Here is a 12,302-nt window from a genome sequence, read left to right on the forward strand (position 1 = left end):
GTGTAAACCCAGGGTGTTTGTACCTTGCCCTGCAGACGTGGATCTGGAAAGCTTCTGTTTGTAGACCTGTGTGGCTGCAGTCATGGAGGAGCTGGCTGCTTTAGAAGAGGAGGAGGAGGAGGTGAACGACTGGATCCTCCGCAACATCTGGGGGGCCGCGGGGGCCGGGGTGGTGGTGAGGCCGGGGTGGAGGCCGGGGTGGGGGTGGGGCGACCATATGACACCACGGGACCGAGGGACCATGGAGACTGTGCCTGGGGGCTGGGGAGGAGGGGGTACAGTGGAGACTGTGCCTGGGGGCTGGGGAGGTGCATGCTGGGAGGAAGGGGGGACGTGGGACCGGGACAGGGTGTAGGGGGGAGACTGGACGTAGCATGGAGGCTGGGCGGGTGGGGGTGGAGGGGGGCAGTGCAGGGGCAGAGACTGGGGAGGGGGGGGACAGTGCTGCAGGTGGATGTGGGTGCAGTCTAAGGCCACAGGGCCGGTGGAGGACTTGTGGGGGATCTGGACGTCGGGCCTGGCTTGGCTGCTGCTGAGAGCGACCTGCTGGAGGGCTGTGGAGGGGGGGGCGGAGGGCAGGTCTCCTGCAGGCCTGGGAGGTGGGTCGTCTCTGATCTGGACTGCACAGAGGGAGGACTCGGAGGTGCTGGAGCCCTCCTTGGTCACCGGCAGAGCTGCTCAGGGAGAAATATGCCAGATCACCGTTACCACCAGCAGTCATTCCCCTGCTCTGACTCTAATCATCCAGCTGACCTCTGCTTCACTGGTGACTCAGAGCTCGTTACACCACTGTGGCCTATTTAAACCAAACCTCCCAGATCTCGCTCGCGGTCCATTAAGGAATTTCATAGGATGCAGGTCCTATAAAATGTTACCTTGTGGTTATTGGGGGAAGAGAAACAGATCTGAAGTGATAAGTGTGCTCACTTTTCTGTGTGTTGGGATGAGGGGGCGGAGCTCTGCTGCGGTATGTCTCCGCCCTCTGACACGCGGGCCCCAGGAACACGCTCGCTGACTGGGTCTTGTGTGTGTAGTATGTCAGGACCTCCTCCAGATCACTTTCACTGTAGGAGGACAGAAATAGCATGATTCATGTATGTGATTTAATGATGTTTGATAATTCTCCTTTTAATGTAATGTAATTATATTTTAAAAATTCGACTTTTAATGAATGTTGTGTAAACAAGTGGCGCAGAGCTCCGTGTTGGAGCCGTGTGCCTGACCTGGCCTCGACGATGAACTCCTGGAACACTCTGGGGTTGATGCACCGCTCCTCCTCAGAGCTCTTCTCCATCAGCTCCGTCTCCTGGTGGGACCAAAACCATGAAGCCGTGAGGACAAAACACCTCCAGAACTGAGCAGGGAGGCAGAGCTGTTAGCGCAATGCTAACCCGCTCCAATCCCAAAACACCTCCAGCACTGAGCAGGGAGGCAGAGCTGTTAGCGCAATGCTAACACGCTCCAATCCCAAAACACCTCCAGCACTGAGCAGGGAGGCAGAGCTGTTAGCGCAATGCTAACCCGCTCCAATCCCAAAACAAACATTTACTTCCAGATAAGAGACGAGAAACCAGCCAAATGACGAATCTAGCAGTCGTCGAAACACCGTGGCGAGGCCAAAGGGTTTTTAGAGCTAAACCGTCTTGAGGAGTTAGCAACATTAAGACGCAGCCTGAAAAAAAACGCAGCTCTGCGGTTGTGCACCTTGTTGTAGCAGCGGATGAAACGGGCCAGCTGTTGAGACAGGATGTGTCTGCGGTCCTGCAGGGGCAGCTGGGCGCTGGGCAGAACCATCTCCACCTCCTCCTGGAGGTTCCTGGCCGCTCGCATCAGGAAGCGCATCACCAACTCCTGACGGGAGAGAGGGGCGCCCGTCCATTAGAGTCCAACACACTCATAACTGACTGGAGAGCCGCAGTAACAGCATTGATGAGCGTGACATAACACCACAGTTCCTGTTTGCATGCTGTCGCTGTGTAACACAACATCCCAGTTCCTGTTTACATCAGAAGGAAACTATTAGGAAAATGTGGTTGAACTCCTAGGCCCCTGACGGACATGTGGTCACATTGATGTCTTCTCCACAGGCTTTAGGAGAGGACGATGCTTGTCGTTCCCACGTCCAGACCACACTTTCCCATCGTTGTAGACAAAGACTCAGGACACATGGACCACACCTCTCTCTAAGTGGCCGCAAACACCTAGCGCACGCTGCGAGACGTGGCTTCAATGACTAACGGTAAATCAAATGGAAAATCAGATGCAGATCAACATAAAACAATGGTTCTGGTTTTCCTTTCCATGCGTTATAATTCCAGAGGGAAGGGGGGCAGAGGGAGGAGGGAGAGGGGGCAGAGGGGAGAGGGTGGAGGGAGAGGGAGGCAGAGGGGAGAGGGTGGAGGGGGGCAGAGGGGAGAGGGTGGAGGGGGGCAGAGGGGAGAGGGAGAGGGGAGAGGGAGGCAGAGGGGAGAGGGTGGAGGGGAGGAGGGCAGAGGGGAGGAGGGCAGAGGGGAGAGGGAGGAGGGGAGGAGGGCAGAGGGGAGGAGGGCAGAGGGGAGGAGGGCAGAGGGGAGAGGGAGGAGGGGAGGAGGGCAGAGGGTGGCAGAGGGAAGGAGGGCAGAGGGGGACAGGGGAGAGGGAGGAGGGGGGCAGAGGGGAGGAGGGCAGAGGGAGGGGCACCATGACAGTAGAGCAGAATGCTGTGTTGTACCATCTGATCGTGGTCCTTCTCTGGCCAGGCTGAGATGGAGGTGCTGCTGCTCTCTGCCAGCAGTCTGAGCTGGACGCGGTGGAGGTAGGAGGAGAAGGCCATGCGAGCCTGCACTTTACTGGAGAGGAGGGAGAGAGGGGATGGAGAGAGGGGAGAGAGAGAGGGAGGGAGAGAGGGAGGTAGAGGGAGAGAGGGGAGGGAGAGAGAAAGAGCTGATTTAGGAGCGGAAGCTAAGTGGGATGAGAGACAATTGTTAGGACAAGAGGGAGAAAAACAACACAGAGATCCACGAATACGCGAGGTTTAGACAAGACGAATGGGTTAGAAGGAAACAACACTCTAAAACACACACACACGCTCACACACACACACACGCTCACACACACGCTCACACACACAAACACACGCCCTGTGATCATCATCTGCTCTCCCTTCCTGACAGGAGATGATTCATACTCCACAGCCACGTCTTCAGCCAATTTGTAAACGTTCTGTTGGCTTGTAGGCATCTCTGATACACGTGTTCAAACACAGTGATGAACGTTCTGTTTGTTATCTTCGGTGTCACGCAAGTCTCAAAACAAATACAGGTATGTATCAATTTCAGTCAAAGACTTGGAGGAAAGTGGGACTGGTCCTCGACAGGTTCCAGAGTGATGAATTGTTTTCATGGCCCGGGTGAACCTGAAAAGGGTATTTGCCAGTATACTGTGGAGGAAAAATGTTTTGGAAAGAAATGTCAAACAGCAACAATGATACAGTGTGCTTTAATTGCCCAGGTCCCCTCACAGTCCTGGCAAGCATGGAGGAATTTCTACAAACTTAGACTTGTTATTGTAATTCCTGCTCAAATTACAATTTCAGACACACTTTAAAAATCAATAGGAGACTGCAGCTTTGGTCTCAGTTTAGACAGAAGCATGTCATATTCATTATAAAATCAAAAGTTATTGTAAAAGGCGGAAAAAAACGTTTCTAAATATTTCTAGCTTGTTAACGTACAGTAACAAAGTGAACAAGCCTTCAAGTCCGTCCAGAACTCTGAACCAAAACAAAGGAACGACAGGCCGACACCTCACAATTAACAGGCCAATCAGAGGCAGCTTCTCTACATGGAGTTTAACTAGGACACGTGGGATTGGCCGGCGGGCTGTGGAGCCCGCCTCCGCGCCCGTGCACGTCAGCTTGGGTCACGCTCAGAGAGACGGATCCAAACAGAGCGGGGTTACCAAAAGGAGGCCAGATTTTCTCATGAGCTCTTCTGGCCGGCGTTGTCTGCACAGCTCATATTTCTCCTGCTGGTGGTGAGAGACGGGGAGGGGGGGGGGGGGGGGGGGCTGAGGGGAACAGCAGCCAGGAGTGTGGACTGACCTGAGGTCCCAGCCCTGCTGGAGGATGTGGAGCAGGTTGACTTTGGGCCGGGAGGGCTTGGCACCTCGGCCTGGTTGTGTCTCCCCGCTGTGGAGGCCCTCAGGGGGGTCGGCTGCTCCAGGCTCTGGGTGCTGCTCTGTCGGAGGAGCCCTGGGAGGGTTCTGACCCACCACTCGGTTCTTGTCCTCCTCTTCCTCCTGCAGTCTCTCCTCCCCCTCCTCCACGTCCTCCTCCTCGCTCCTCTCAGCGGCCCTGCGTGATGTCCCTGAGGAGCGGTGGAGATGAAGGGAAGCCGATGACATCACTTGTGTGTTTTAGGATCAAAAAACTGCCTCACACACAGTTTTTAATACTGTCATATTTAGCCATTTTTGTCCTGACACCAGAAAGTTTTCTGTTGAAAGCTAAAGAACAAACACGTCTGGTTGCTTCATGCTTGGCCAGAGCAGGCCTTGTGTACGACGGCTGACTGAGCTGAGCTAAGATGAGCCAGCTCCCCAGCCTACCTCTCCTCCTCGACAGCCCCGGACGCTCAGCCAGGTGGCGCTGCCTCCTCTTCCTCGCCTCCAGCGACAGCAGCTTCCTCTCGTACTGGAACACGTGACACGCGTCCACCTGCAGCTGGACATTCCCACTCAGGCTCCTGAGGGGGAACAAAACAAACGCACCTTAACTGCAGCAGCAGACTTCCCAAACAAGTGGAAACGTCCAGTTTTCAGAATAAAAGCCCTGATTCATAGCTTGATGACTCAGGGTTGATTGATGCCAGTGTTAATGTATTGTACCAAAGTATGTCCTTTCTATAATATACTATATCAGGGTTTCCCGCAGCACTTTTCAGTTAAGGCGGCCGCCTAAGCAACACACGCCTGCTGCCTTAATTACGTCGTTTTTTTTTATAGCGATATCTGCCGTTGTCCTGTTTTCTCCCTTCCATTCCAAACCGTGACCAACGCCAGTCTCCCTTCTCTGCAGAACGCATTGGAGGAAAAACTTTTTGCGTCCCCCCCCCCCCTCCGTTCTGTCGGCAAACCCCACCCTACCACCTTAAGTAACATGTTTTCTGCAGGAAACCCTGTATATCAAAAGAAAGTGGAACAGAGAGGAGGAAATGTCCCCCATTTCAGGCTATACCAACCGTGATTTTGAAGAAGTAGACGATTTTCCCAATCTGGGGAGATCAAAGACAAGTGGAAGAATCATAAAGAGGGCAGAGTCAGGGTCAACCCTCTCTGAGAAAACTACGAGACAGTAAAACTAAGTGAATAAGAAACTTCTAAACAGCCTGCCCTTCAGAAGAGCCACCGCAGATAAAAGTATAACACAGCAGGAAAGCTGAGTTCATTCAAGCAGTAACCTTTTTCCCTGGTCTTCCTTGGACGATTAACTCCCACCCCCTCGAACCACCCCCTCAACCCACCCCCACCCCCCCACTCCTTGTGGACTAGGCAGCAGAAGTCACATTGCCACATGGACACAGTGTTCTCTCTGGAAAACTTTCCACTGTGATATTACCACACATATCTTAATAGCTGTTCACCCTTACCTATCCACTTGAAGACAAAACAAACACTATGGCAGATTCCAGCTCCTGCCACGAACGACTATTACCGACCGCAGTGGAAATGCTTACCTTCCATGGAAAAGTCTGTTGGCCAACATGGAGTTCATCGATGTCTTGTACTCCAGATACCCGCTGTGGATACGAGACGGGACACTAGATAATCACCCAATCACAATCATCCCCCACCACCCAATCACAATCATCCCTCACCACCACCACAGTCAACTGGGCTTCACCTATCCTGTCTAATGTGCGGTGCATGTGCTAAACTGAGGCTTCCACAAAGCTCCAGAAGCAGCCACTGTCAAACACCCCTATAATTTCCACTACCGCTCAATAACATACTGTTTAAAAAGCCTCAAAAACCCCGCTGCTAACAGGCCCATGAAGCTAATCAAGCAGAAAATCCCTCATATAGGAATATGGACTGTAAGCACTAAAATGGTTTTCACTTTTAGCAGGGGCTTTAATGCAGTTTTAACTTGGAGTGGTTGTGGGACGCGAGCCACACAGACTACACCTACACATGCTGAGGGAGCGCTGGCTGCAGATTCTATAAAAACTCCCCGAAGAGTAAGACCCAGTAACCACCCTGAGTGTGTAAGTCAGAGTAAGACCCAGTAACCACCCTGAGTGTGTAAGTCAGAGTAAGACCCAGTAACCACCCTGAGTGTGTAAGTCAGAGAAAGACCCAGTAACCACCCTGAGTGTGTAAGTCAGAGTAAGACCCAGTAACCACCCTGAGTGTGTAAGTCAGAGGAAGACCCAGTAACCACCCTGAGTGTGTAAGTCAGAGTAAGACCCAGTAACCACCCTGAGTGTGTAAGTCAGAGTAAGACCCAGTAACCACCCTGAGTGTGTAAGTCAGAGTAAGACCCAGTAACCACCCTGAGTGTGTAAGTCAGAGTAAGACCCAGTAACCACCCTGAGTGTGTAAGTCAGAGGAAGACCCAGTAACCACCCTGAGTGTGTAAGTCAGAGTAAGACCCAGTAACCACCCTGAGTGTGTAAGTCAGAGGAAGACCCAGTAACCACCCTGAGTGTGTAAGTCAGAGTAAGACCCAGTAACCACCCTGAGTGTGTAAGTCAGAGTAAGACCCAGTAACCACCCTGAGTGTGTAAGTCAGAGGAAGACCCAGTAACCACCCTGAGTGTGTAAGTCAGAGTAAGACCCAGTAACCACCCTGAGTGTGTAAGTCAGAGTAAGACCCAGTAACCACCCTGAGTGTGTAAGTCAGAGGAAGACCCAGTAACCACTCTGAGTGTGTAAGTCAGCCCTCACCTTCGCTCCCAGCCACGGTGGTAAGCCGTGCCAGGTCCTGAGAGGCCAGACGGGTCTGGTCTAGCCTGGCCTAGCCAGGACTAGCCTGGTCTGGTCTGGTCTAGCCAGGTCTGGTCTAGCCAGGTCTAGCCTGGTCTGGTCTAGACAGGTTGAGCCAGGTCTAGCCTGGTCTGGTCTAGCCAGGTCTGGTCTTGCCAGGTCTGGTCTAGCCAGGTCTGGTCTAGCCAGGTCTGGTCTAGCCAGGTCTGGTCTGGTCTAGACAGGTTGAGCCAGGTCTAGCCTGGTCTGGTCTAGCCAGGTCTGGTCTAGCCAGGTCTGGTCTAGACAGGTTGAGCCAGGTCTAGCCTGGTCTGGTCTAGCCAGGTCTGGTCTAGCCAGGTCTGGTCTAGACAGGTTGAGCCAGGTCTAGCCTGGTCTGGTCTAGCCAGGTCTGGTCTAGCCAGGTCTGGTCTAGCCAGGTCTGTCCTCTCACCTGTACATCTCCCAGGTCTCTGGAGTCGGGAAGATTCGGATGAACCCTCCTCGTCTCTCATGCTCCTCTCTGATCCTCCTCAGCACCTTCAACTGCCACAACAACAGGAAGTGTGAAGAACAACAGGAAGTGTGACCGGCTGGCTGTCGGTTAAATAAACAGAGGGCTTTGCTTCACCCAGCTCGTCTAGGTTCCCAGCAGCAGGATCTGGTGTGTTTTACCTCCTCTGTGCTCAGTCCCAGGGTGCTGTCTGCCTGCCGGCCCAGCCGGGAGCTCTCCGTGTCTGTGTTGTTGGCTGACTGAGGCCTCTGACGCTGGGGAAGATGGGAAATGGATTCAGTGTTACCACACAACCAGCATCATCACAGCACTTCTCACTGGCTTACTGTCTGCCAAAAACATAAAGTATTGGGTGTTTGATTATTTTCATAAATTGGGTGTTTCTGCAGGACGGCAGAGGAATTTTAATTGCCAGTTCCACACCTAAGAAATCATCTCACAATGATAAGACCGAAACATAAAAATGAAATAGAAAGCACCAACTGTCTGTAGGAAAGTTGCCCTCCTCCCTATTTCTTGTCTCTCTCTCTTTCCCTAAGTTACATAAAAGCCAGATTTTGTATCTCCACTGGCAGTACTGGCTGTCTCCCCCACAGCCTGCTAGAAGGCTGATTGACGACGCTGGCAGTCCGGGTTGAGCTGCAGCCAGATATCGGGGTTCAAGATCCCTACACAAATCATGTCATCTTAAACAGCGTGGGGACTATATTTTATTTGTCTGACTGGTTTGGGGGACATGATGGCAGCCAAAGACTGCCAAGTCCTGATCCCCAAAAATCCTTTCAACTGTAGCTTCTAATGTCAGTTGGGAGTGAGGAGGCCAGGTCATCCACACAGGACCGATGCTCTAGCAGCCTTGGTCTGGCGGAGGGACCGATGCTCTAGCTGCCTTGGTCTGGGGGTGGGACTGATGCTCTAGCAGACTTGGTCTGGAGGAGGGACTGATGCTCTAGCAGCCTTGGTCTGGCGGTGGGACTGATGCTCTAGCAGCCTTGGTCTGGAGGAGGGACTGATGCTCTAGCAGCCTTGGTCTGGGGGTGGGACTGATGCTCTAGCAGCCTTGGTCTGGCGGAGGGACTGATGCTCTAGCAGCCTTGGTCTGGGGGTGGGACTGATGCTCTAGCAGCCTTGGTCTGGGGGTGGGACTGATGCTCTAGCAGCCTTGGTCTGGCGGAGGGACTGATGCTCTAGCAGCCTTGGTCTGGGGGTGGGACTGATGCTCTAGCAGACTTGGTCTGGCGGTGGGACTGATGCTCTAGCAGCCTTGGTCTGGGGGTGGGACTGATGCTCTAGCAGCCTTGGTCTGGCGGTGGGACTGATGCTCTAGCAGCCTTGGTCTGGCGGTGGGACTGATGCTCTAGCAGCCTTGGTCTGGCGGTGGGACTGATGCTCTAGCAGCCTTGGTCTGGCGGTGGGACTGATGCTCTAGCAGCCTTGGTCTGGGGGTGGGACTGATGCTCGAGCAGCCTTGGTCTGGCGGAGGGACTGATGCTCGAGCAGCCTTGGTCTGGCGGTGGGACTGCGTGTGAGTGAGCTGGCCGAGGGCTGAAACACTGGGACTGGAAATGTCGCACTGCAGAGCTCTCAGACCAAGTCTTGCCAAGACCGCTTTCTTAATGTAATAAGCATTCAATTAAACCCTGCGATTTTTCTAAAACCGCAGCGATCGATGGACAGTTTTTCTTAAGCTGTCACTACCAGGAACAGCAGTGGGTTCTAATGAAACACAGCGCGCAGGGCTGCAGTGTTCTTACCGGGGGCGTAAGGCCATCAGGTTTGCGGGAGAGAGAGACAGGAGAGAGACAGGAGAGAGAGACAGGAGAGAGACAGGAGAGAGCGACAGGAGAGAGCGACAGGAGAGAGAGACAGGAGAGAGAGACAGGAGAGAGAGACAGGAGAGAGACAGGAGAGAGACAGGAGAGAGCGACAGGAGAGAGACAGGAGAGACAGGAGAGAGAGACAGGAGAGAGCGACAGGAGAGAGAGACAGGAGAGACAGGAGAGCAGGAGTTCATGAGGAGGTGGAGGACAGCTTACCAGTCTGGAGGCTGCTGCTGTCTGAGCAGTGACAGGACGCTACGAAGCAATGAGACGAGGATGAACATGCAGCTACAGTACCCACAAACACACACACACGGTAACACACACACATGTTCCTGTTAGTCTATGCTGGGTCTTTGGACAATGAGGGGGAGGAAGCTGTCTGATTTGGTCATGTCCCCTGTCCACGCCCAGACCCAGGCCCAGGCAGGCCCAGACCCAGGCCCAGACCCAGGCCCAGACCCAGGCAGGCCCTGGGCCCAGACCCAGGCCCAGACCCAGGCAGGCCCTGGGCCCAGTCCCAGGCCCAGACCCAGGCCTAAGCCCACACCCAGGCCCAGACCCAGGCAGTGGTTGGCTGGAGAGAGCCAAGTGTATTAGCTGCTGCCTGTGGCATCATTAAGCAACAGGCCTAGTGAGAGCATTAGTCACTTGATTAAAAATGATAAAATAATAATCCCCAGAGTGGGGCGCTGGCTAGATGATGTCACTCCTAACGCTGTAATTGCATTAGCAGTTGTTTTGCATGAGAATGATTTTCCAGTAGGGCACAGAAGGGAAGCTCAGCAGAATGTATAGGAAGAGACAGACTGACGCAGCCCAGGATGGGAGAACTCAGTGAAGTAGATCAGCCTCCATACAGGGTTTGGCTGGCTGTTTACTGAGACACTATGCTATACAGTAGTAGGAGACACAACCGCCAAGATAGTGAATGGCGAGTGTGTGTGTGTAGGTGTAAGTGTGTGGGTGTGTATATGTGTGTGTGTGAGTGTGTCATACCTGAGACTTCTGGACAGGGTTCTTCAGGCCGGGGTCCAGGGTGATTCGTTCAGAGCGAGGCTGTCGTAGCAGGGGGTCGTGACACACAAACCCTGGGGGAGGACATGACATGAGTCACACAGGGGGAAGCAACACAGGACCCCACCCCTCCCAGCGGCCCCGCTGACCAAACATTCCTCACAAACGTCTCACTTTTAAACCAACAGCAGAAATCAGCTTGTTGCCCCCACCGTAGCTCACAGCGGGGAACATTCCAGCGACCGTCACACTCAGAGCACACATGAAGGCAGACTTCTCATCCAGCCAGACAGGCCTGCACACAGACCCTGGGGAAACAGCGCTATCTAAAGCTGTAAGCCACCTGTAATCCTGGCACAAGAGATGTCTCCGATACTAGCTGTTGAGAGACATACAGCGCGGTGGGCCTTATCGTGGGTCGTACTCCCTGCTCCTTCACATTCCCTGCCTCTTTAAAAGGTTTTCCCAGAGCGAACAGATTGTAAAACTCAAGAGGAGGTGGGGGTGAAAACAACTTTTTCTCCCGCAGTTCTCCTTCATACGTGGGGTGTATCAAATCACACGGACAGCATGGGCCCCGGGTTGTTTGTACTACCTCATCCAAGCCATCAGGTAAGACTCGGGCCTTCGCCACGTTCTTGTCTAAACGCGGCAATTATTACAAACACGGCTGACATTTTACTGACAGCTCCACACGAGGGTGTAATGAATGCTAATGGCATGCTGTCATTACTTACAGGCCTGGGATGAGGCCTGTGTGTTATCAGCCAAGAGAGCGCTGGGTTTGTTTGGTGAATAATAGACAGGGTATGTTTTACATGCCACTGCTCTCCCAGCCCAAGTCATGCATCAGTCCAAAGATAACTGGCAATTTATGATTCCCTCCACTCACTTAATGAGCAAGGGTGTGTGTGGAGGGGTAGTGGGGGGGGGCAGTGCTGGAGCCATGGGATAGCTGGCCCAGACACACACACACACACACACACAGCAGTCCCTCACTCAGTGTCAGGATGGAACCTTCTGGTTCTACTGCTCGTTGTGCCTCTACTTAGAGCTGACCAGAGGTTGGCTGCAGGATGTGAGCACCCTGACTGAGGATGCCTGCTCCGCTGCAGGGAGGGCGCCACATCGCTCAGTCTTGTACTGCCTGTGTACTTGTCAATCAATCCGTTTCTTGATAACGACAAAAATCTGAGATGTGTTCTGGTGAAGAATGAGCTTCAGGTGAGGACTTGCATTTGCATTTTTTTCCAAACTATGGGCTACCTGAGAACACCATAATTTGCGAGGAAAGGCAACATAACACAGATACATCATTTCTCTGCATGACGAAACTGTGGTGTGTAAACAGTGTTGATCTCTGCCTTGGGCAGAGCATATTTGATGTCTGCATGCTAAGGATTGCTTTGGCTTCGTGATGCAAGATCCAGTTACCCAACAGGCCTTAATGACTCAAAAACAACCACATCTTTTGTTGACAGTTTCACCCGCTTGTCACTTATCGTCAATTAATAATAATGCCTGTGGTTTTAGCACGAAGCTGCAACCCTATTGTGGAGCCCTCCAGTTATTCGTTCAATCTGACTGAGCTAGCTGGCTACGCACACAGGGAGTGTTAAAGAAGAAAACAATAGCAGACTGTCTCCAACGCTTGAAACCCTCCAGGAGGCTATGGAAGTGCACATTAGGGAGCTCTCCTCCCCGGGAACAAGGGTTTACTGAGGAGGGCTTTAATAGAGGCAGCCACCGGCCAGGGGGCCCAGAGCTGTGGAACCTGCTGCAGGCTAGATCCCAGGGCTGTGGAACCTGCTGCAGGCTAGAGCCCAGAGCTGTGGAACCTGCTGCAGGCTAGAGCCCAGAGCTGTGGAACCTGCTGCAGGCTAGATCCCAGAGCTGTGGAACCTGCTGCAGGCTAGAGCCCAGAGCTGTGGAACCTGCTGCAGGCTAGATCCCAGAGCTGTGGAACCTGCTGCAGGCTAGATCCCAGAGCTGTGGAACCTGCTGCA

General features: G+C 53.3%; 1 protein-coding gene across 1 annotated transcript in view; it reads right to left on the reverse strand.

Annotated features, from left to right (window-relative positions):
* The window catches only part of ttll5 (tubulin tyrosine ligase-like family, member 5), a 57,546-nt gene that overhangs the window by 30,399 nt on the left and 14,845 nt on the right, over window positions 1-12,302 (reverse strand). The window contains exons 15-27 of the mRNA XM_067243997.1: window positions 10,279-10,370; window positions 9,496-9,534; window positions 7,621-7,713; window positions 7,400-7,491; window positions 5,715-5,777; window positions 5,220-5,252; window positions 4,588-4,724; window positions 4,082-4,346; window positions 2,711-2,828; window positions 1,705-1,851; window positions 1,224-1,306; window positions 928-1,064; window positions 24-674 (exon numbers count right to left, since the gene is read on the reverse strand). Coding sequence (XP_067100098.1) covers window positions 24-674; window positions 928-1,064; window positions 1,224-1,306; window positions 1,705-1,851; window positions 2,711-2,828; window positions 4,082-4,346; window positions 4,588-4,724; window positions 5,220-5,252; window positions 5,715-5,777; window positions 7,400-7,491; window positions 7,621-7,713; window positions 9,496-9,534; window positions 10,279-10,370 — 1,950 coding nt within the window. The remainder of the gene's footprint in view (window positions 1-23; window positions 675-927; window positions 1,065-1,223; window positions 1,307-1,704; window positions 1,852-2,710; window positions 2,829-4,081; window positions 4,347-4,587; window positions 4,725-5,219; window positions 5,253-5,714; window positions 5,778-7,399; window positions 7,492-7,620; window positions 7,714-9,495; window positions 9,535-10,278; window positions 10,371-12,302) is intronic.

The sequence above is a fragment of the Osmerus mordax genome, chromosome 9 (genome assembly GCF_038355195.1).
Source record: "Osmerus mordax isolate fOsmMor3 chromosome 9, fOsmMor3.pri, whole genome shotgun sequence".
In the NCBI taxonomy this organism is placed as follows: Eukaryota; Metazoa; Chordata; class Actinopteri; order Osmeriformes; family Osmeridae; genus Osmerus; species Osmerus mordax.